Source organism: Prionailurus bengalensis, chromosome B4, assembly GCF_016509475.1.
Source record: "Prionailurus bengalensis isolate Pbe53 chromosome B4, Fcat_Pben_1.1_paternal_pri, whole genome shotgun sequence".
Classification (NCBI taxonomy): Eukaryota; Metazoa; Chordata; class Mammalia; order Carnivora; family Felidae; genus Prionailurus; species Prionailurus bengalensis.
This window is the reverse complement of record NC_057358.1, coordinates 67,172,631-67,197,618: the sequence shown is the minus strand read 5'-3', so window position 1 is coordinate 67,197,618 and position 24,988 is coordinate 67,172,631. Positions and strand designations below refer to the sequence as shown.

Sequence of the window (24,988 nt, the reverse complement as noted above, 5' to 3'; positions counted from 1 at the left end):
GCAGGCTCCAGGCTCTGAGCCATCAGCCCAGAGCCCGATGCGGGGCTCGAACTCACGGACTGCGAGATTGTGACCTGAGCTCAAGTCAGACGCTTAACTGACTGAGCCACCCAGGTGCCCCTGCCCAGTGGTTATTGAAGGCAGTTAAATTCCCACTGCACAGGGCTGGAAACTGAAATAGAATGGCAGGTAAGCATGGATGAAAGAAAGATGGATTCTAGAAGCCAACAAAGAGTATCGGCATGGTCTCTACCCACCCAGTGATGAAGGTAAGTGAATACTAAGAAGAGTTTAAAATCTAAAGATTTTGGGGGGTGTGTGGAGGAAATTACAGGAAATGAGGAAACAAAATGCTTGTTATCAGAAAAGGAATGCTCTGAGACCTTAAAGTAAAATAGTTCCAAATCAAGCAAACTACAGAGTGCTCTCTCTGCAGTTTCAGAGGCTAAAGAACTATGAAGCCAAAGTGTTATATGGGCTAGAAGTAAAAATAAATGATTGTGGCAGAGGATGTGAGGGGGTGGAGAATATGACTGACCAGGCACCCAAATCATGAAGACAAGGTGGAGGGTTATGACAGAGGTCAGGGTTATGACAGCAAGGACAGGGCTTAGATGTTCAGGTTCAAACACAGAGGTCGATAGAGGTGGAATACTAGTCTAAAAATGACAATGGAAGCAAGAATGTTTTCGAGACTGGTTATGTCTTTTTGGGAAATTCCAGTTTTAATTAAGTTGAACTTACAACTCTTTACCTTGGGAGTCAGTCTAAGACCAGCGGAGACTTTGCTTCACAATAGAACTAGGAGGCAAAGTCATCAGGGAGTGACTGAGACATAAGTAAGGGCACCTAGCAGGAAGGGAAAGTGTTAGTTGGAATCAGATGTAAGCATTGTTCTCTGCTCACATCTATGCTATCACTTCCTTACAAATGACCCTTTGATCCTTAAAATTACCTGTAAGGCATTATTCCCATTTTATTAAAAAAAAAAAAAAAAAAAAAAGAATCTGGTTGGCTCAGTCGATCTGACTCTTGATCCTGACTCAGGTCCGGATCTCATGGTCCTGGGATCAAGCCCCATGTTGGGCTTTTTTTCCCTGGCAGCATGGAACCTGCTTGGGATTCTCTCTCCCTCTCTCTCCCCTCCCTCACTCACACTTGTTTGGTTTTTTTGTTTGTTTCTTTTTTCCCCCCTCTCTCTTTTTCTATTTTAAAAAAAATATATCTGGTTTCAAGATTTGAATCTTGTCCTGACTGCAAACTCTAAGGTCTTTCTACCACAACTTACTGACACTCAGTAGTCTTAAAGTGTTACTATGGCTTTCAAGAACTAACTAGAAATCATGTCTGACTTATATGAAGTGGGTATAAAATACAATGTGTTTTTTAATTGAGGTATATTTGACCTACAACTTATTAGTTTCAGGTGTACAACATGATTTGGTATTAAACATCCGTCACCTTATATTATTTGCAAATGTCTGTTGTCATGAGAACCTTTAAGACCTACTCTCTTAGCTTTCAGACATGTGGTACAGTATTAACTATAGTCGCCATACTGTATATTATATCCGATGACTTATTTTGTAACTGTAGATTTGTACCTTTTGACCCATTTCAACACCCCAAACTCTGTGCCCCTACAAGCACAGATCTGTTCTCTGTACCTATGAGCTCAGGTTTTTTTTTGTTTTGATCGTACATATAAGATCACATGGTATTTGTCTTTCTCTGACTTATTTCGTTTAGCATAATGGCCTCAAGGTCCATTTAGGTGATTACAAATGGCAAAAATCCCTTCTGTTTTAATGCTGAATCATATTCCTCTATGTATGTGTGGTGTGTTTGCACACACCACGTTTTCTGTCTCCATTCATCCATCAGTGGGCACTTAGGTTGCTTTCATGTCCTGACTGTTGTAAATAATGCCACAGTGAACATGCAGGCACATGTGTTTTTTCAAGTTAGTGTTTTTGTTTTCTTTAGATAAATACACAGAAGTTGGATTGTCAAATCATATGGTAGTTTTAATTTTTTGAGGAACCTCCATCCCGTTGTGTAAAGTGGCTTCACCAGTTTACATTCCACCAATAGTGCACAAATGTTTTCTCTTTTCTCCACATCCCCACCAGCACTTGTTATTTCTTATCGTTTTGATGGTAGCCATTCTGACAAGGGGGGGGGGTGATGCCTCATTTTGGTTTCAACTTCCTTGATTATGGATTTGTAGTTCCCTGATGATTAGTTATGTTGAACACCTTTTCATACACCTGTCGGCCAACTATGTATCTCTTTTAGGAAAATGTCTGTTTAGATCCTCTGACCATTTTTTAATTAGACAATTTTTTTTTGCTGTTGAGCTGTACACACAGCTTTTTCTCTTGAATTATATTCAGATCTAAAATATTCTGTGTGAGCCTCACAGGTAATCCTGTATGTTTAAATCTTAATTTGTTTTTCAAGAAAAACATCGTGGACCCTTTTCCTTAATGACATTAAGGAACTTCCAAAACATTCAAGATGAGCACATTGAATTTCTGCGACTATACCCTAAAACATTAAGTTAATACTTAATATTTCATTATTTTTCAGGTGTGAGAATGAAACCAAATTCAAAACGGAAGAAGTATTTTGGGCTTACAATTTCTGCCCTACGCCATACTCCTGGACTGCACTTCTGGGCCTTATTTTATATCTTGTTTTCTTCGCACCTGGTAAACAAAGGCTTTATGTTTCTGTGTTAAAGTTATCTCTTTTTAAAGGAGACAAACTACTCTTTTTCAAATTTCTTATAAACTACTTTACTGAAAATGTTAATTTTTCTCAGGAATGGGACCAATGCCTTGGACGGTGAATTCCGAAATATATCCCCTTTGGGCAAGGAGTACAGGAAATGCATGTTCATCTGGAATAAATTGGATGTTCAACGTTTTGGTTTCACTGACATTTTTACACACAGCAGAGTACCTCACATATTATGGTAAGAGAATATTTTTTCCATCTATAGTTTCATTTTTATTTTTCCTATTCTTTTTATATGTACTATCATTTGGGTTTAAGAGAGTAGATGGTTATATTTTTGCTATACTCAGTATGTCTACGTGGCTTTCTCATTCCCCAAAGGCCTTGGAAATGAACCTAGGGAAAGAGAAGAGTAATTCTTTACTAAGCAGCATGGCTGCTCATCCCTCAGTGCTTTATAGCCCTCACCCCATACAACCCAAACATCTCCTAGCTATCGCCCCAGTTGGAAATCTTCACCCCAGGCTTTTATTTTAATGAAGAAACATAAATAACAGAAGATGGTAGAAATGATGCAGGCAGGGAATCTAAGGGGTAATGTTGAAGATGTCTCATGATGGAGACAGTCATGTCCAGGTAGCTCCCCCAAAGGCCGTGCTGCGATGTATGCCTTCCACTAGATTATCTATGCTGTTCAGGCCACGGCGTGGTAATTTCAGTGTCGGCCCGGACCAGCACTTACCACTACCAAAAGCATAAACCTGACAGAAGTGTTTATGTGAAAATGTGTGGACCATAACTCAAAACAATATTAGGACGTGGCTGACTCAGGAAAAAAGCTTTGGGAAGCTACTTCAAGTCCATTTTTAACTAAAGTGAAAAGATTTTCTCTTTAGCGAGAGAATTTCTTCACTGTCTATGAGCCAATAGTTTGTAATTGGATTCTAAACGATGGACTATCCCAAGATAGTCCCTGTAAGTCTCTGTATGTATATGGAGTGTCTGTTGCTTAGACCATTCTCTGACCCCTTCCCCATCATTCACCCCACCGCATCCCATGTTCTGGGCATGTACATTCCTTTTTGCAAGAACAGACACACACACATCCCACAGTTGGACCATAAATCACTGGAGCTTAGGCCAGGATTTAGGCCTGGTTTGCCATTATATTCCCAGTATCTTCCAGGGCCTCCTTTTCACTTGATAAGCCCTCAGAAGTGTTGTCAAATTAATAAATACACAGATGAATTTTGAATATGAGGAAACATACAAATCTATTCTTCCTGTCTCCTGAACATACTGTATTAGTATTAGCTCCTATTATCTTTATAAAACTCTTGTCTCTCCCAGTGAACATTTAGAAATTTAGAAACATATTAAAAAAGGAAATGCATTGGCATTTTAAAATGGATATACATATTTCATATATTCAATTTTATCCCATTGGCAATTAAAGTTTTTTACATAAATTCAGAAACTTATCTTTCTGACACTATAGGTATTTATACAATAAATATTTACCCATATTTGCTAGTTCTTGAGAATGCTTAATTTTTTTGTTTGTTTTAGGGAATTCTTAAAGACCTAAATACAGGCTAATATCCCAAGGAAGTATTTTTGTTTGTTTATTTTTGAGAGAGAGAGAGGGAAACAGAGGATCCGAAGTGGGCTCTGTGCTGACCACAGAGAGCCCGATGTGGGACTCAAGCTCATGAGCCCGCAAGTTCATGACCTGAGCCAAAGTTGGTCACTTAGCCAACTGAACCACGCAGGGAGGCACCCCAAGGAAGTATTCTTTTTATTAAGTTGTAGACCAAATACTAAAAGTCTACATGGCAAGACTTTTGTTAGCAAAGCTCCTCCTTCAGTTTATGCAGCCTCAACAACAGGAGGCAACAGAAATAAAATTTAAATAGGGCATACATAGCCATGCTTCTTTCAAAAATATTCAGTTAGAACCAATTGGCAGTTGCCAGAGGGGAAGGAGGGTGAGGGTTGGGCAAATATGGGTGAAGGGTGGTAGGAGGTACAGGCTTCCAGTTACAGAATGAGTGAGCCATGGAGATGAAGAGTACAGCACAGGGCACATAGTCAATGGTATTGTAATAGTGATACGTGGTGACAGATGGTAGCTACATGTGTGAGTATGGCATAATGTACATAGTTGTCTAATCAGTATGTTGTACACCGGAAGCTAATGTGAATTGTGTCAACCCTACTTCCATTTGAATATATACAGTTTATATTGTATTATATATATGGCTTATATATAATAAAATATACATATTGTTTATATATCTAGTTAGAAGTTTTTGCTTTGCATTAAGCCAGGCTTCTAGTATGTCAACACACTGGTCCATTAGGTCTACTGCTTGCTAAGTTTTTTCTCTGTTTTTGGACCTAAATTTTAATCTACATGTTACTGATTTATGTAAGACACATGTTTCTATAGATGATTTAACAAACATACTCCATAACAATGTATTTCTCTTTAAATTTCCATGTCTTCTTTTATTGCCTCCTTTCTTATTTCATAAAACCTCAAATTTTGTTTTCTTCCTGAACTATACTGCTTAGACAAGTCTGCCTTGGCCCCCATTCAGTAACGTTTATTACTAAAAATTATCATTAAAATGTCAGGACTATACCATTTTATGTATAGCACTTGTGACTACTAAATACTAAATCTACTAAATAGATCCCTTGAAAAGCATTGTATCAAAGTTCCTGTACTGAGGTACTGAAATTCGGTCAGACATGGTCTTTGATTCCTCATCCTGTATAATTCAATTAAATATTTGTTTAAATCTGAAACTTCATATAGGATTCTTAATAAGATTGATTTCCTTCAGAATAAAACTGAGGAATATCTGCACTTAACAATCCTGAGAGACTCATTACAGATTTTTGGTTTTTTTTTCTACTTGCATTCCAAGGAGAAATAAGAAAATGAGTCACATAACTGACTTGGCCATTATTTGGAGGCGGCCACAGCCTTCCTGGCTGGCCCCATGCCTCTGTGGCTTAACCATAGGTCTCACCACTTGGGCAGTTTTGGTATTGCCTGCTTTAGATTCTTCAGATTCTGTAAAAGGATCTTGTATTTTATCTTTTGTTTGTTTATTTTTGAGAAAGAGAGAAACAGATCATGGGGAGGGGAGGGGCAGAGATAGAGGGAGACTGAGGATCTGAAGCAGGCTGCAGGCTCTGAGCTGTCATCACAGAGCCCTGCGGGGGTCTCAAACGCACAAACCGTGAGAGCATGACCTGAGCCTGAGCATGACCTGAGCCTAAGCCGGACGCTCAACCAACTAAGCCACCCAAGCACCCCAAGGGTCTTTCATTTTAGTAGAATTTCTTTGATGTTATTTGGATGGGGAATCTGGGTCACAAGCAAGAAACTATATGGCCTTTAAGAATCTTCCTATTCCATCTAATTGTTTTTAACCATAATGGTGGAGGACTGACAGATTTGATTTATTTCTATTCATGCCACTGTTGCTAAATTGCGAAACATGATGAATGTTTCCTCAACATTATATTTTATAAAGCCAAACGTAGTTTGCTCTGCTAGAGATTCTGGAGTTTAGCAGCCTGATTTAGTCTAAAATGTTTTACCATCTGCACTTATTTTTTCTGTATTGTCATCATGATTACCATCCTTTCTTTGTGCCTCCCTGCTAACGATTCCATTTCTCTTCCACCACAAGTTTTACTTATCTGTAATCAAACACAGGACCTCATCTGCTTTTTTTTTTTTTCCTCCAAAACCCAGCATCATCCAAGAGCTAGCTTTTCAGCATCACCCTTTTCATGAAAACATTCCCAGTTTTTAAGTCCTACTAATCTTGTTCTATTCTACCTCTAATAGCAACCCTTCTTCCATAGTCATTTAGATGCATTTGGTAATGCTACCACTTTTTTTTGGCAGCTAACCTCCAGAATTCTAGTAGGCATGTAACATACATTTTTTTCTGTTCTTTGCAGTTTGGCAGGGCAGCAGTTTTTTCCCCATTAGACAGATGAGGAAAGCAGGGTCAAGAGAATTTAAGAAACTGCCCCAGGAGTCTGCCTGCATCACTTTGTGACTTTCAGATCCACACTGTCTACAGAGCCACGGAACCTTCCTGTCACTGTAGCACTCAGCCATGCATCCCAGATGACCTAGTAGTATTTTCTGATTATTTACTAAGTATAAGACATAAAAAATACATATACGCTTGTATGAAATGTTTAACATGAATCAAATAAATGAAATAAAGGACACCTGTATTTGTGTTTTTAAACAAAGAGCATTTCTCTTACACAAGTCCAGCTCCTTGACTTAATCTAGCAAACTATGCCATGATTTAGTCAACCCTTTCGTATTTTTTCTAAATCTTGTAATTTACCTCTTTTTCCCTGAAGTTCTCTCATGACTCCTCGTCCCACCAAGCAGATTCTTTCAGATGGACAATTCAGCAGCATTTTTCTTCCAGTTTTCCTTGAACCTTCCCAAGAATGTTTCTGTATTTATTCCTGGAATGGTTACTTATGTCTTTTAAAAAGTAGTCTTCATAATGTTTTTCCCATTCTGTAATGATTCATCAGAAAGGGAAAATATTATTCAGTTCTTTAACTGCTTGCTATGCTATTTTGCTTACAGCTTGATTTTGAAATATGTCTTTGTCTAGTTTAACCCTTTATTTCAGATCTGCTTGCAGTCAACAAGAGCACATTTATTTCTAGATGCTCCATTGTGTCAGGCACCATATTAAGCATTGGGAACCCAAATACAAACAAGCCATAGACTCAGTCCTTAAGGAGACCAGTTTTGACACTGAAACAGGAGAGCACATCTCCCTCCCAAGCATCTCATAACCATCTCTCCTATGCCTGCTCCTGATTGGGGTTATAAAATTTATAGAATTATAAACTAAAATAGGAGCTGAGTGGAGCACCTAACCTAGATGGCTCAGTCGGTTGAGCATCTGACTTTGGCTCGGGTCATGATCTCAACAATTTGTGAGTTCAAGCCCCACTGCTGTCCAGTGCAGAGATCCTCTGTCCCCCTCTCTCGGCCCCCCCCCCCCTTTTTCTCTCTCAAAAATAAATAAATACATAAAATAGCTGAGAAACCATCTTTTTTTTTTTTTTTTTTTTTACTTGATACGGAAACTGAGGCACAGAGAGGAGGTTAAATGACTGGAAGTCACACAACAAGATTTAAACCTAGATTTTCCAACTCCCAATCTGATATCCTTTCTGCCATTTGTCACATTAGTTTATCATCTTCCATTACCAGGATGATCTCAATTGAACACTTTAATTTAGGCAGGAACTCCACTGTGGTAAGGTTCTTATATTTAAATTGAGAATTATATAAGAAAGACCATCTTGGAAATATGTAGAGAGTATACACAAGTCACATATGTTGCATCCATCTAGACTTGCTGTATTTACACTTAGAATTGTAACACAACCAGGTACTATTTAGGTCTTTGTGTTTATACTGCATTGGCATGCATAGTCTTAGGGGAAAGCAGAATTCTCTGATCTCATGGAACTTATATTCTAGTTGGGGAAAACAAAACAAATTAGTAAGCTTTATAATATGCCAGATGGTGAGAAGCGCTATGGACCAAAGCAAGTGGACCTTGGTGGTCTAAGAGAAGGAACAAGGGGACTAGGTAAGAGACCACTGTGATAGTGCAGATGAGAAGATTGCCTTTAGATCAGAGATACCAGTGGAATGGCGAGAAGTGGTCATATTTGGATTGTATTTTGAAGGTAGATCCAACAGAATTTCCTAACAGATTGGATGTTGGTTGCGAGGGTAAGGAAACAGTCAAGGTTGACTTCTCAACTTTGGGCATGAGAGATTGGAAAGATAAGTTGCCATGTACTCCGCTGAATCATGAACTCAGAAGTGGCATCATGTATGTGATTCCAGAAGTACAAGATAAATGAGAAAGAAATTGTTCCCTCAAAGTGCCTCCATTCTAGTAGACAAGACAGACGCAAATGCATGCACATAATACTTCTTGGTTGTTATGACGGTGGCTTCAGCAAAGTGCTGTAAAAGTAAACAGGAGAGAGAACAGTGATCTCTAGCCAAGGAAGTGAAGAAAGACTTCAAAGCAGAAGTTACATCTGAACTCAGTTTATCATTCTTCTTGAGTTGGGCATTGTATAACTTGACCTTAGAAAGGTAAATTGTATTATGTTCATAGAGCTAGAATAGTAAGAGTAAAGCAGGCCAGTAGTTATTTTTTGCCTCCATGTAAGACCACAGTTATGTATGATTGACCAGAAGGAAAAATCAAAATCAAGTACACTTTCCAACCTAGGACTATTCATATACGTACGTATTATTTTCCATTGCAGGAGCCTTCTTCCTCTATGCTGGATTCGCTGCTGTGGGACTCCTTTTCATCTATGGCTGTCTTCCTGAGACCAAAGGGAAAAAATTAGAGGAAATTGAATCACTCTTTGACAACAGGTTATGTACATGTGGCGCTTCAGATTCTGATGAAGGGAGATATATTGAATATATTCGGGTGAAGGGAAGTAACTATCATCTTTCTGACAACGATGCTTCTGATGTGGAATAATTTTCAGCTGCTGAAATATTTAGGTATTTAAACAAACTTGGGGAACAAAAGCAGCAATTGGTGACCTCACTGCCCTGCTTTTAATCTGGTTCTTTCCAGTCTAGTTTTGAATGACCTCATATTCTAGAATATTTGATTAGGAGGAAGATACAACCATGATGACATTTTTTTTTCACAAGCAGAAATGTGAAACAATATTTAGAGATTTTAAATTAATAATTATTGAACAAAAGTATGTAAATCCTTCCTGAGATAGTCTAAAATGAATATTGTATCCAGTGACTTCAGTGGTATCCTTTTTTCCTAAGACCATATATAATTATTAGTGGCAATAGAGTCAGTGCTAAACTAGCCGAATCGTATATGTATGATATACTTATGAAGAAGGATTCTGGGATATGATCCAAGGATGTTTTCTGTCAAAACATGGCCTGTTGGCCCTAAATTTCCCTAAGGACAAGTAGCTTATCTGTGATCAACTATTAGAAAGTAAATTCCATTTAAGCTTTCAGCAGATTCAAAAGTGCCTCCACAGAGGCATGGTTGTCCTTATCTCCTTTGGATTCCACATTTTGGTCTCTCTCTCCAAGTCAGATCTTGAGAGCTCTTGAGAAACTGACTCTGCACAGGACCTTTGGAACATTATGAAAAGCAGGTCTTTAAGGGTTTATTTTCATACGTATTTTTTTGCATCAGTGATAAGTATACATTTGCACAGATAAGCTGGCAAGTTTTGATAAGTATATTTTATTGCTAGAAAGTAAGAAAGAAAAAATGTTTATGGATCCCTGATCGAGTTAGTCCCTTAAGTATGCACCTATAAACGCAAAACAGTGCCGTGTCTTCAAGTGTATTTCAGGGTTTCTGTTCATGCCAAAATCACCTGATACTCACCACGCCTTCACTCATCGACTCTAGAGCCCTACTATTTGTGCCTTCATTTTTGTTCTGAATAGCTGCTAGCAGACTATTTTCCCCTTTTAATCAAATAATTTCAGAAACAAAAAAGAAAGGAAGAAAATCAGTGACAGAGAATGCTGCTGTTATATTGATGTGTAAGTAAATAGTGGGACTTACGTTTTCCTTAACTTTTTATTAATTCTTCATAAGGGAATCATGACATTCCGTTACTTAATAGTACTTGTCTTTTTTTACTTTAAGAGCACAAATTTGTTTTTATTTTGCACACCCTTTTCTCATTTTCCCTGACAGTTTACCAAAAAAGAAAAGATACATAGATTTGTCTGTGGGTGTTTCCTTTTTCTCATACTTGGCTTGGATTTCTTTCCTTGTCTAAAAATTGAGATTTTCTATTGGAACAGATTGATGTTTCTAATATAGCATACATTTCTGCAGTGTCTTTGCAAAGTGTTCATTGGTTGTTATGCTCATTCATCAATGATCCCTATTTTTTGTTCTTAAGAACTTCACAGGATATACAAAATTACTTGCTAGTTCCAGTGAAAATATGAATGAATCTTAAGTTTGATGCATTTTAATATGGTTCTAAACATCTAATAAGGCACTCTTTGGACTGAAAAGATAGCTATTTCTAAATTCATTGTTTCTGCCAGTCTCCCAAAGGTGTTTTGCTCTTCACTGGAAGTCTGGCTTATTCCTGTCACTATTATCAAAACTGAAAATGTAGCCAAGGAGGTTTATTCTCTTAGCCACCAGGGGTATGATAAGCGTGCTTTTAAAATGTCACTTTACTGGCCTAAAAAATCCTTCAGCCAAAAAAAAAAAAAAAGCTCCCTTTGATCATCTCATACAATAAAAAAATTTATTTTAGAGGGTTTTTTTCCCTGAATTAGGTGCTTTGACAATTGATTTCTAAGGGGATACTAGTATTGATTTTTCCCCCAGAAAAGCAGATGTGATTTAATAGAAAAAGTTATTCATATTTCTTATCCCATAAGAAATTTCTTATCTGTGTAATACTTCACACAGGGAAAGTGAAATGGAAAATGAGCTATTATGTGGCAAAATCAGAATATGGGGAGAAAAAGCATTTGGACCAATTAAAGTGCTCTCTAAAAATGTATTTTTCTGATTTATCCAAATAATTGCCTCAATTCTTCTCTTTATTGTATACATAGCCTTAATTATATGCTTATATACTCAGCTGGGCTGAATGCACAGTAACCTTATTATTAAAGGAGCGACTGGACTTTTATTATCTCCTAATGCAGAACATGGCCTGTTCTCCCTGATGTGAGCAAATGGCACTTTGAACTTTATATCCATAAATGCACATAAAAACAGGGAAAATTAGCCACAGTCCTCCTCCCCTAGTCTCCTCAAACTCTCCTTTAAAGAACTATTTGTTATTTATATAGTGATAAAGACAGTATTCCATATCTTGGAAGTATAAGACAGAATGGCATAGTATAAAGATTATTTATAATTTTTTTAAAAACAACTACTTAAAAAGAAACCTTATACAACGAGGGTGTTGTTTTTAGATTCAGTGAACATTTATAGTATATTAAAAATTAAGTATTTGAACTTTTCAGGTTTTTTTATATTATGTACCTTTTAAGTTCCTAGCATCTTTGGCTACCATTATCAACTTGAAAACATTACGTTTGAAATATCATCAAATATATATTTTTTAGGACAATTTATATATGGTATGATTTGACCTACCATATTAAAACAGACTGAGCACCATGCTTTTAACTGAAATTATAGGTGTCCTTCTAAGCATGCTGCAAATTCAATAGACATGTATTATGTTTCAGGAATACATTGCAGAGCAAGTCATAACTCCTAGTTGAGCCTTAGCTTGGTGGCTGATGAGATCTGCTCTAAAGAGAATAGAACCCTCCATCTGCACCTGAACACAGGGCCGAACGTGAAGTCAGATAAATTGTAAAGATCTGGCATTAATAATTTTCTTCAATACAAACATTCTTAATAATTTTGACTGTCGCACCTTAGTCAGTAATTACCCAAAACATGATTTTTAATGTATTTGTAAAAGATCCAAATAAAAACTAAATTTTAAAGGTAATATTTTCATTTGAAATTTTGTTCCCAGCCATATGCAGTAATTAGTTCCCTGATGGAAAATACTATGATGGTAATGGCTATCATCAAGTGCTTTTTCATAATAATATTTTACCACTGAACTACATTTTCATGTAGAAGATTCTAAATATTATTTTTTAGGTTATTCAACCTAAAATGAGAATTCCACTAAAGAATTTAGAAGTTGTTTACTATAGTTTCAAAATCCATTATCCAGAGGGAGAATGAACAGGAAAAATGTAACTGACAACCTACGCTTTTGCTTTTTATTGGAAAGTAAAATTGATATGTATTACAATCCTAGATCCTTGGGGGAGAATATTCTACAAAATACTATCCATGTGTTCTCTAAGAAAGTCTCATAACTTAATGACACTAACCATTTATAAGTACTGTAATACAGTAAGGAGGAGTGGAAGGATTGTTTTATCTCATCAGCATAGTTCAGAACAATAAAATTATTGAGATGTTTTGTAATAATCAGATTTTTTTAATCATTCTCCTGGTTATAAAATCTCAAATTACACTAGCACCTAAAAACCTACATTTACACAGTTGTTGCAACAAGTTTTCAAGTACCAAATTTAGATCTTTTCCTAACTACAAATGAAAAAGAAAAATATCAGGCCACTAGCAAAGAATTCATAACAATGTGCTTTATAGCAAAATGTATTAAATAGCGGGTAAAATTTATAGCTTATGTGTAGCTGCTGACAATGACAAGACTCAGAATTATTCTCTAGATTAATTATAATGTCCTGTTTTCTGTCACTTTCTATCAATTTTCTTAGCCTCGTGTACAGTAATGTTAAGCTAATTTGATCAAGTGATCAGTGGTAGCAGTGTATCTGTTATCAGTACATTCCCTTCTTCTGGGTGAGAAATATTGCTATTTTCCACAAATAGCAATAATTTTAAAAACAACTAACTGCTACCAACTTTTACATTATCTTTTAGAAAAGGAAATATTTGTGTGCCAATAATCATCAAAGAGATACTTTGTAAATGTGCTAATGATGTTCAGAAGTACATGACAGCATTTTATCCTCATAACTTGCTTGTGAGTGAGTGTAAAACAATATAATTCCTATAAATCTTTACTTTGGATGTATAAAACAGTCTGTTGCACTGAGTGATTTGGTCTATGAAATGTTCAGTAACTACCTTCAGTTAGCAGTAATATTCAGATTTTTATTTCACACTCTTAAGTTCATGTGTTTGATTTTGTCATATCAGTATGAGAAAAAGGAATGCAGCTTACAAGTACTTAAAAACCAATTTTTGTAAAGTTTTAAAATTTTAGTAAATTTAACATCATTCCATCTCATTTGAAAGGTTAAAAAGATGAGACTTAACTCTAGCCAAAGTAGAAATTTATATTCTACATGTCCAAACTGGTTCCTAGCGGCTTTTGGACTATATCTTATTTGATGTTATAGTATCTTTATTTGTAATAAATGTTCAAATTTCTATTTAGAAGCTCTAATGTACATCTAGATTAAATCAAAAGTTTTATGCTTTTAAAATATGTATTTCAAAATGTATATTTTAATTTGAGTGCATGTTATATAGTATTTAATACTTCACATGTCTTAGAAAATTCAGTATAAATATTTATTCTTACATATGTGACATATGGGATGTCTCAAAAATTATGAATATGTATCATTTCCTTCAAAGTCATTCTAGCCTATAGCTGTATCAAAAGTATTGTATATTTTATGGAAATTTAGTGATGTATATGTAAATTTTTTAAGTTATTTTATCGAAGTTCAATCTTTACATAAAATTAAAATCTTTTTTTAAAAAAAGTGTCAGTGCCAGAACTGTAAATGAAAATAATCAAATAAAAGTTAAGACAATTCATTACTCATTTATCTCCCTTGCACTTTTGTATTTTCTTTAATTCTCTTCCTTGGATTTTAGGATCTAGACATAGCAAAGGCATCTACAAAGCTCCACATATTGAATAATACTTTTTTATCTCTTTTGATCATGGGTAAACTCGATCTTTAAAAAAATATAATACCTAAAATTTGTTCCAAGGAATAATTCTAAATAGTAAATATAAAATGTAAAACGAAGTGCTTAGGAGCCCTTGAAATATTATTTCTGTTTGTTGCTAAAACAAGTTGTAACAGAAACCATTATGTCAGGTTGACAAAAATTGTATTTGCTCTGTATGTGAAAACAAAATACCTGCCGGGTGGCCTGATGACAGTTCCTTTTGGCACTGTATAGCTCTCCATTGCCATTTTTCCCCAACTGAAGCTTTAATTTTTTTTTTTTTAAATAGTAAGAATTATCTATTATTTGATCTGGGCAGCTGTTAGAATTATCTCCATAGTTAGGGTGTGCCATCCTGAGCCCAACTATAGAAACAGCATGAAGAGATCCCCTGAAAACACTAGATCAATCCAGAGGCTTACAGTGGAGGGGACTCTCCTATCTGTGTGCCTTCTCTATGCACACAAAATTACATTTGATTTTCTCCTGTTTAAAAAAAAAAAAGCCTTACAGTGGAGTTGCATTTAACCAAGGATTCTGATGTCAGCAGGTAAGGTAAAAATCCTGCAGTCAAAATGACCCAAGAAAATCCCATAAATATGCATAAAGGATCCACTCACCAGAGCACCTAAATAATGCAGTACATATCTGTGTCAGTGGCCAAAGTCTTCATTTAACTGTCCAGTCCTGTGGGGGTAATCATTATAGTGCTTTTATGGGTACTGAACATAAATTCAGAACATTTTGATGACTTACCCAAGATCACACACTAAAAAGTGATAGAAGACCTCTGTATGGACTACACCAATATTCTTCCTCTCTTGGTCATCATTTGGAATGTCTTCTAGTCAGACCCAGGCAGATTTCCTGTGTTGCAACTTAAAAGGCATGCGGAGAAAGAATCAGATACCTCATTTTAACCTGGACTACAGACACAAATTCTGACAACTTTTGGGGATTTTTCTCCAAATATGAAGCCCTATATAGTACATTATTTAAGGAGTCAGCATGAACACACACTCTCCAGTTTTGAATCCCAGCCTTTTCTACTTACTGCCTGGTAACTCAAATTACTGAGTTACGCTTTGCTCCACTTCTTGACTATAAAGTGGATGTGTGACTACCTCATACATGTATTGTGAAGGTTCATCAATCATGTAAAGCATGTAGACCAATAGTATACAGTAAGTGCTGGATAACTATTGACTGTTCTTAGTGTCGTCATCCACATACTATCCCTGATGCTGCTAAAGCCACACTGTGCAAAGCACAATGTGTTTATAAATTCTCTTCCTGTGAACAACTAAGAACAGGAGCACGTGAGCTTCTTTGACATATGTCATACAGGCTGTTTGCAGCAGGCAAGCTTCTGCCAACCAGAATGGTTTGAGCAGATGTCCTTCTTGCTTTCTCCGAGACTCCTTCCCATGGACATTCTCCTGAAGGGCACAGTTGAAAAACACAACATTCTCATAGTCTCCAGATTAACGAGACTACACAACTTCTGTAAATGTGATCTCTGAATCCAGAAACAATCTTAGAATATCTCTCAGTAATCTATCATTTATATCCAGCATTTAAAACAAATTTTGAGGGATGCCTGGGTGGTCCAACTCTTGATCTCATTTCAGTTCTTCATCTCAGGGTCATGAGTTCAGGCCCCGCATTGGGTGCCACGCCCAGCCTTAAAAATAATGTATTTTTTAATGTTTTTACTTTTGAGACAGAGACAGAGCATGAGCAGGGGAGGGGCAGAGAGAGAGGGAGACAGAATCTGAAGCAGGCTTCAGGCTCTGGGCTGTCAGCACAGAGCCTGACACAGGGCTGGAACTCACGGACTGTGAGATCATGACCTGAGCCAAAGTCGGATACCCAACCGACTGAACCACCAAGGCGCCCCAAAGTAATAATTATTGTTGAACTTCTCTCCAAATGAGAAATGACATTAAATAAAAATAATTATTTTTGAAATCTCCAAATGAAAAATGACATTAATACTTCACTAAGAGGCTATGTTGAAATTAAGCTATTATACTAAATGCTATGAATTCAGTCGAAACATTGAGAGTTTTTTACCTTTAATTCATGCATTTTTCAACTACACTTACAAAAACTAATTTCAGGGCGCCTGGATGGCTCAGTCGGTTAAGCGTCCGACTTCAGCTCAGATCATGATCTCACGTTCCGTGAGTTCGAGCCCCGAGTCAGGCTCTGGGGCTGATGGCTCAGAGCCTGGAGCCTGCTTCCGGTTCTGTGGCTCCCTCTCTCTCTGCCCCTCCCCCGTTCATGCTCTGTCTCTCTCTGTCTCAAAAATAAACGTTAAAAAAAAAACTAATTTCAGATGATCAGCACAGTAAGTTTTTACATGAAAGAAAATATTGGCATACTAGCAATGGATATTAATGTTTATTTTGGACAGAGCGTGAGCAGGAGAGGGGCAGAGAGAGAGGGAGACACAGAATCCAAAGCAGTCTCCAGGGTCTGAGCTGTCATCACAGAGCCTGACACGGGACTCAAACTCATGAACCCCAAGATCATGACCTGAGCCGAAGTCAGACGTTTAACTCAGCCACCCAGGAGCCCCCAACAAATGGATATTAAACTCAAAACAGATTTGTTATAGCAGTGGTTCTCAAAATGTCCTCAAACCAGAAGCACTGACCTCACCTGTGAGTTTGTTATAAATGCAAATCTGTGGGCTTCACCTGACATACTGAATTAGATATCTGGGGATATACATAGTCCAGGAAACTATTTTTTAATTGAAATATAATTGACATATAACACTGTGTAAGGTATACAATGTGTTGATTTGATGCATATATTGCAATATGATTACCACCACAGTGTTAGCTAACACTTCTCCCATGTCACATAATTACCACTTCTTTTTTGTGGTGAACAATCCCATCTTTTAGCTACTCTGAAGATTAGTACAGTATTGTCTATAATCACTATGCTGTACATTAGTTCTCCAGGACTTGTCTACTAGTTCTAAGTCTGTACCCTTAAACAACATCCCCCCTTCTCCAGCCTGTGGTAACTACCATTCTACTGATTTCACAAATTCAGCTTTTGATCAAGCACCTTAACAAATTGCCAGGTAATTCTTAAGCACACAATGGTGTGGGTTACCACTGCAATAGATTTTTGAATTCATCACTTTAAAAAGGAATCAGCTAACAAAGAAAGAAAAAATACATAAATAGGAATCAGCTGCGTGTTCTTCCAAATGGTGAGCTCATCTAGTAAATAATAAACAGTGGATTTATATGCAAGTTGCTTAGGAATTCATCAAGCTAAGTCACTTCCACCTCAGGGACTTTGCATGGTATGCCTGTTGCCCCAGTCTTTGTGTCTGGTTCCTTCTTGTCATTCAGCTTTCAGCTCAAAACCATCTCCTCTGAGAGCTTGTCTTGACTCCCTTACTTCCTACTACATCACGTAACCTTGCTTTATTTTCTTCCAAGTATTTATCACTGTTTGAAGAGTATTTTTATTTGCTGTCTGTCTCTCCCACAAGAATATACACTGCATGAGAGCAGGGAATTTTCATTATCCACTACTGACTCTCCAGCACCTCTTACAGTGCCTACCTAACATATAGCATGTGCTCAGTAAGTAAAGAATAAATGCATGCATGCATTTCAGATGCTCCTACAAAGGACCATGGGTAAAGGAGCAAAGAATAAATGGATGCATGCATTTCAGACGTAGCCTACAAAGGAGCAGTGGGAAGTTTTAACTGGACTGGAAAGAAAGAAAATGATACCAAGGCACCAGGCCAATGTCAAAAAGCATGTTTTATAGATCGATCTCTATAGCAAAGCTGTTTTAATCAAACAGCAAACTCCATATGCTGTATGAATGCATGTGTATTCACATAAACACATTTGGATGACAAATTTGGTTTCTTATGATTCCTATTAAAGGAGGGGGAAATCTGGGGCACCTGGGTGGCTAAGTGTCCAACTCTTGATTTCAGCTCAGGTCATGATCTCATGGTCATGGGATTGAGCCCCACATCCGGCTCCAGCTAAGTATGGAGCCTGCTTATGATTCACTCTCCCTCTCTCTCTCTGCCCCTCCCCCGCTTATGTGCCTGCACATATTCTCGCTCTCTTAAAAAAATAAACATTTTTAAAAAGGGAAAAATCTAATAACAAAAATCATTAAATACTAGGATAGCAAGATTGGGGTGGAATTTGCATGTTTTATAATACACTATTTCTATATCCTCTTTATATAATAGTAACACTTATATGCTACATACTTTATATATATTATCCTATCCTCACAAAACCCTATATAAAAAGTACATTACCATTATTGTATTGATGAGAAAGTAATTGAGTCACAGGAAGTAAAGTAACTTCTATTAAGGTAGAACAAACAGGTAAGTTTGTTCCAAGGTCCTTTTTTTAACAACTACTATATATATTTTTTATAATGAACTTTATCATGGAAAATTTTATAATGGCCTCTACCTAAAAATTTCTATTTTTTTTCCCCTGCAGGGTCACTGGTTATGGACTTAGAAACTAAAACATAACTACTGGATAAAACTGATAAATAACATGTAGAGGTAAATGTGTAAGGGTTGGAATTTAAAGTCTAAAATAATCAGTAATTTCCAAAAACATGCCCAAATTTACATTTATGACTTAATCCACGGAATCCTAATAAGCTTCCTTGCTCCGAAGTCTGCTGAAATTAATGGAACTACTCCAACCTTCTTTTGATTAATATTAGCATGGTATATCCTTCTCCATCCCTTTACTTTTAATCTGCATGCATCTTTATATTTAAAGTGGGTTTCTTGAAGACAACATATAATTGGGTCTTATTTTTGATCCGATGACAATCTGGTTTTTATTTGTGTATTTAGACCACTGATATTTAAGCTGATGAAATATCTACCATATTTGTTACAGTTTTCTATTCGTTGCCGTTGTTCTCTATTCCTATTTTTGTTTTCTACTTTTGCCACCTTTTGTGGTTTTCATTGAGCATATTATACTCCATTCCTCTCTTAGCATATCAGTTATACTTCTTTCACTTTTTTTAGTGGTTGCCCTAGAGTTTGCAGTGTACATATACAACTAATTCAAGTCCACTTTCAATTTTTTTGAACATTTATTTTTGAGAGACAGAGACAGAGTGTAAGCAGGTAAGGGGCAGAGAGAAGGAGACACAGACTCCAAAGCAGGTTCCACGCTCTGAGCTGTCAGCACAAAGCCCAACACAGGGCTCGTTGAACCCAGGACCATGAAATCATGACCTGAGCCAAAGTCAGATGCTTAACAGAATGAGCCACCCAGATGCCCCCAAGTCCACTTTCAAATAACTCCACTCCCTCACAGGTGATGCAAGTACATTAGAATGTCAAATATTCCTAATTCTTTCCTTCTGTCGCTGTGTCACTGGTGTCATTCATTTCACTTGTACATAAGCCATACATTGAATACATTGCTGCTTTTGCTATTATTATTTTGAGCAACATGTTATCTGTTCAATCAATAAAGAATCGGAAAAATAAAAGTTTTTCCTATACACTCATTCCTTCTCTACTGCTCTTCTTTTCTTTATGCAGATCCAACTTTCTCACCTGTATCACTTTATCTCTGAAAAACTTTTCTTCTTTTAACAGTGCTTGCAAGGCAGGTCTAACTGGCAACAAACTCCCTCAATTTTTGTCTGAGAAGAGTCTTTACTTCTCCTTCACTTTAGAAGGATAATTTTGCAGCATCCAGAATTCAAGGCCAGTGGGTTTTTTTTCTCCCAACATTTTAAATATTTCACTCCACTCTCGTCTTGCTTACTTGGTTTCTGAGAAGTCAGATGCAGTGTTCATCTTCACTCCTTTATAAGTAAGGTGTTTTTTTTCTTCCAGCTTACTGCAAGATTTTTCATCTTTCATTTTCCAGCTTGAAAATGACATGCCTGGGTGTTTTTTGTTTGTTTTGTATTGTTGTTGTTGTTGGCATTTATCTGGGCTTCCTAGATCCTTGGTTTGTTATATGACATTAATTGGTGAAATTCTTAGTCCTTATGACTTCCAAAATTTCTTCTATTCCTTTCCCTTTCTTATTCTAATATTCCCCTTACAAGTATGTTACAACTTTTGTAGTTGTCCCTCAGTTCTTGGATACTCTGTTCAATTTTGTATTCTTTTTTCTCCTTGCTTTTCAGTTTCGAAACTTTTACTAACATATTGTCAAGTTCAGAGATTATTTCCTGAACTATGTCCTGTCTACTAATGAACCCATCAAAGGCATGCTTTGTTACTGTTACAATGTTTTTATCTCTAGCATTTTTTAAATTCTTTCATAGAATTTCTGCCTCTCTGCTTACATTACCCATCTGTTCTTGCATGTTGTCTACTTTTTCTATTAGAGCCTTTAATATATTGGTCATAGTTGTTTAAAGTCTCAGTCTGAATATTTCAACATTCTTACTATATCTGAGTCCAGTTTTGATTCTTGCTGTTCTTCAAACTGTTTTTTACCTTTTAGTTTGCTTTGTAAGTTTTTCTTGAAACCTGGACATGATGTACTGGGGAAGAGAAACTCCAGTAAAAAGGATGTTTAACTGTGATGTAGTGTTAAGGTGTGGGAGGAGGGGAATTGTTCCATTATCCTATCAGTAGGTCTCAGTCTTTTGGAGAGCCTGTGCTCCTGGGATATAAACTTCACAAGTGCTTTTCAGTTTTTTTCTTCCCCTTAGGTGAGACAGGATGGCTAGAGAGAGCTGGAGTTGGGTAGTTCCCTTCCCCAGGTCTGTTAGGCTCTGATAAAGCCCAGTTCACATTAGGCTCTCTTGAAGGCCTCTTGAAGGCAGGCCTTGTTAAAAAGAACAGCTTGCAAGGGATGCCTGGGAGGCTAAGTTGCTTAAGCATCCAGTTTGGCTCATGATCTCGTGATTGATGAGTTCAAGCCCCTCATCAGGCCATGTGCTGACAGCTCAGACCCTGGAGCCTGCTTAGGATTCTGTGTCTCCCTCTTTCTCTGCCCCTCCCCTGCTCATGCTCTGTCTCCCTCTCTCAAAAATAAATAAAAACATAAAAAAAAAAAAAACTTCAAAAGAACTTGCTCTGGCCTATTTAAAATTGATTCCTTTTCCCCCTCCTCCTGCCAGAAGCCTGAGAGGATCTTTCTCCAATCTTCACTGTTAGAATCTGGGAGAGCTCTTGAAACTAAAATGCAAAAAAAGTGTAAGGGAGCCTCACTATGACTGCACCCTTCTGGAATTTTTAGCTCTCAGACTTGTCCACATAGAGCTTGTAGCAACCCATCAATTAATTTAGGTTTCCTACCTTGGCATTGGTTCCCATGGAAGTGTCTGCTCTTGACTTCCTAGTTAGGTAAGTTGAGATTCTCTGTGTCTTCCTCTCTGTCTCCAATTTTAGGGGCAGTGATTTGCCCTGTGACCTCACTATTCGTGTGGAAGAGTTGTTGATTTTCAATTTGTTCACCTTTTTACTTGATGTTAGGATACAGTATGACCTTCCAAGCCCCTCACATACTGAGTGGAAACCTAGTAAGCTTCTACAACTTTGTAAAATACAATTTTTAAAACTCCAGGTGAGGCAGACACAGTACCTTTTTATGGGCTTTAAGAAGCCTTTTCCTACCATAAGGAACAACTGGGCAAGTGACCGGAAGACACTGAAGTCTTGTCAAGAGGTGTTCACCACAGGCATGAAAATCCTGGAGCTCCAAGACAGCTGTACCTTTAGAAACCAAAAACAGAACAAAACAAAACAAATTACGTTTATTTGTGGGTTTGCTCAGAAATCTCAGGGAACCTGCAGGTGCCAATAGGGAAGCCTTCAAGTTGCTAGATAGTAGAGTTCATTTATCAACACACTTAAACATATGTACCACTGGTGCTTACCGGGCTTCTTCCTCCCTCCAAAAAACAAAAAAAGAAAGAAAGAAAAAAGGATGTTTAACTGTGGAGAGGAACCTGACAAACTGGCCTTTTAAAAAAGCCATCCAGGGGCGCCTGGGTGGCGCAGTCAGTTAAGCGTCCGACTTCAGCCAGGTCACGATCTCGCGGTCCGTGGGTTCGAGCCCCACGTCGGGCTCTGGGCTGATGGCTCGGAGCCTGGAGCCTGTTTCTGATTCTATGTCTCCCTCTCTCTCTGCCCCTCCCCCGTTCATGCTCTGTCTCTCTCTGTCCCAAAAATAAATAAAAAACGTTGAAAAAAAAATTTAAAGAAGCCATCCACACTCCTGGGGAAGATGGCAGAGTAGGGAGATCCTGAGCTCACCTCATCCCACAGACACAACCAGATGACACTCACATCAGTGTAAATAACCCAGAAAACCACCTTGAAGACTGGTAGAACAAACTCTCCATAGCTAAATGTAGAGAAGATGCCACCTCAAAGAGGGTAGGAAGGGCAGAGACACAGCCCAGAGCTAATGGAAACCACCAGACTATCCACTGGAGACAGGGACACCACAGGTACAGAGAGGGGAGTGAAACATTCACGTCAGGGATCCCACAAGGGAAAAAAGGATCCCTATAACATTTGGCTTTGTAAACCAGAGGGACTGAACTGTGTGAGTTCTTACAACCCAGCAGGTCTGAAAACCTAGAACTTTAAAAATATCAGTGGGCTTGGCTCAAGGAGAGCTGAGGGCAAGGGGAAACTGAGTCTCTGCCCTAAAAGAGCACACAAAACAGCCCCATAGAAAGCACAAAAGAAGCAGTTCAAAAAACCCCTGTGGTATATAGGAGGGATATTTGTTTACTGGTCTCAGAGCATGTTCCATAGAGGCAGGGACACTTGGGAGGCTTCTCCAAAAACAAATGAGCCATTTCTGTCCTCAGCCCCTTAACAGGACCTACCAACACTCCCTACCTAACTTGCTACCACTGCCCCCCACCCCTGCCTTCTCCTGCAGACATGCCCCCTCCGGCCAGGCCTCTGCTTCAGGTTTCCCTTCTATAGCAGACCCGCATAAACCTTGCTGCCAGCTGGTGTGGATCTGCCCCCTCCAACCACTCTTGGCCCAATCCACCTAAAGCAGTGCCCCAAGCCTGGCAGTGTGAAAGCAGCCATCCCAAAGTGGCTCCTGCCCCAGGGACAGGGATAGATAACTTCACGCACCAGTCAGACTGTGGCTCCTGCAAAGAGCTGGGGACAGACGGCTGGCCTGACTGCAGGCTCAACTCACTAATGAAAGCCTCTCGTTGAAGGAAAAAGGAAGAGCCCTGCAGTTCCGTGCTACTGCATCCCTGGCAAACACCTGGACTGACACAGCTCAAGCACAAGGAGTCCCCAGACTAGCCCACTGACAGCACAGGAACCAAACACTGCCCACAGCAAGCAAAGAGACCCACTGGACATGACTAAACTGAAGGCAACATCAGCTCAGCAACAACAGCAGGGCACACACAACACATATGGGAGACACCCCTGAAGTGCCAAGTACTGGTACCTCTTCTTAATAAGGCCACTATTTTCAAGAGCAAGAGATGTAGCTGAGTTTCCTAACACACAGAAAAAGACAAAGGGAGTTAGATAAAATGAGGAAACAGAGGCATATGTCCCAAATGAAAGAACAGGACAAAACCATGGCAAGAAGCCTAAGCAAACTGTAGGTAAATAACATGCCTGATAGAGAATTTAAAACATTGATCTTAGAGATAACTCACTGGACCCAAGAAAAGAGTGGAGGACCTCAGTGAGACTCTTTGCAATGAGATAGAAAACATAAAAGAACCTATCAGAGATGAAGAAATCAATAACAAAAGTACACTAAAGGGAATAAATAGATTAGATGAAGCAGAAGAAGAGATCGATTGACAGAGTAATGGAAAGAATTTGAGAATGGGAAAAATGATACAAAGTGGAAATAGGGAACCCAGGGACACCATTAACTATAATAATATTCTCATTACAGGGATCTCAGAAGAAGAGAAAGTAAAGGGGACAGAAAATTTATTTAAAGAAATAATAGTGGAAAACTTCCTGAAACTGGAGAAGAAAACAGAAATCCAGATCCAGGAAGCACAGAGTCTTGACAACAAAATAAACCCAAGGGGGTCCACACCAAGACATGCAGTAATTAAAATGGCAAAAAGTAGTTATAAGGAAGAATTTTAAGTGCAACAAGACAGTGTCCGGGTGGGTCAGTAAGTTAAGTATACTAACTCTTGATTTCAGTTCAGGTCATGATCTCATGGTTCATAGGATCAAGCCACAGCCATGGAGCCTGCTTGGGATTCGCTCCCTCTCTCTCTGCCCATCGCCCTCCCCAAATGAACAATTTTTTAATTTAAAAAAAAAATAATAAAACAAGAGAAAGATGTTTGGTACAAGGGAAATCCCATAAGTTCATCAGCTAATATTTCAGCACAAACTTCACAGGCCTGAAGGGAGTAGCATGATATTTTCATTAAAAATGCTACAATCAAAAGACATATGATAACGGAATGGATAAAAAGCAAGACCCGTCCGTATGCTGCCTTCAAGAGATAGCTGAAATGATTCAGACCTAAAGACACATGCAGACTGAAAATGAAGGGATGGTGAAACATTTAACACGCAAACAGATGTGGGGGGGTGGGGGGGAGAGGGAATCCAGAGTAGCAATACT

At 38.0% G+C, this 24,988-nt stretch overlaps 1 protein-coding gene across 1 annotated transcript in view; it reads left to right on the top strand.

The window, feature by feature from the left end:
- The window catches only part of SLC2A13 (solute carrier family 2 member 13), a 376,609-nt gene extending 363,627 nt beyond the window's left edge, over positions 1-12,982 (top strand). The window contains exons 8-10 of the mRNA XM_043563328.1: positions 2,593-2,714; positions 2,828-2,980; positions 9,109-12,982. Coding sequence (XP_043419263.1) covers positions 2,593-2,714; positions 2,828-2,980; positions 9,109-9,335 — 502 coding nt within the window. The 3' untranslated portion in view covers positions 9,336-12,982. The remainder of the gene's footprint in view (positions 1-2,592; positions 2,715-2,827; positions 2,981-9,108) is intronic.
- Positions 12,983-24,988: the final 12,006 nt, after the last annotated feature.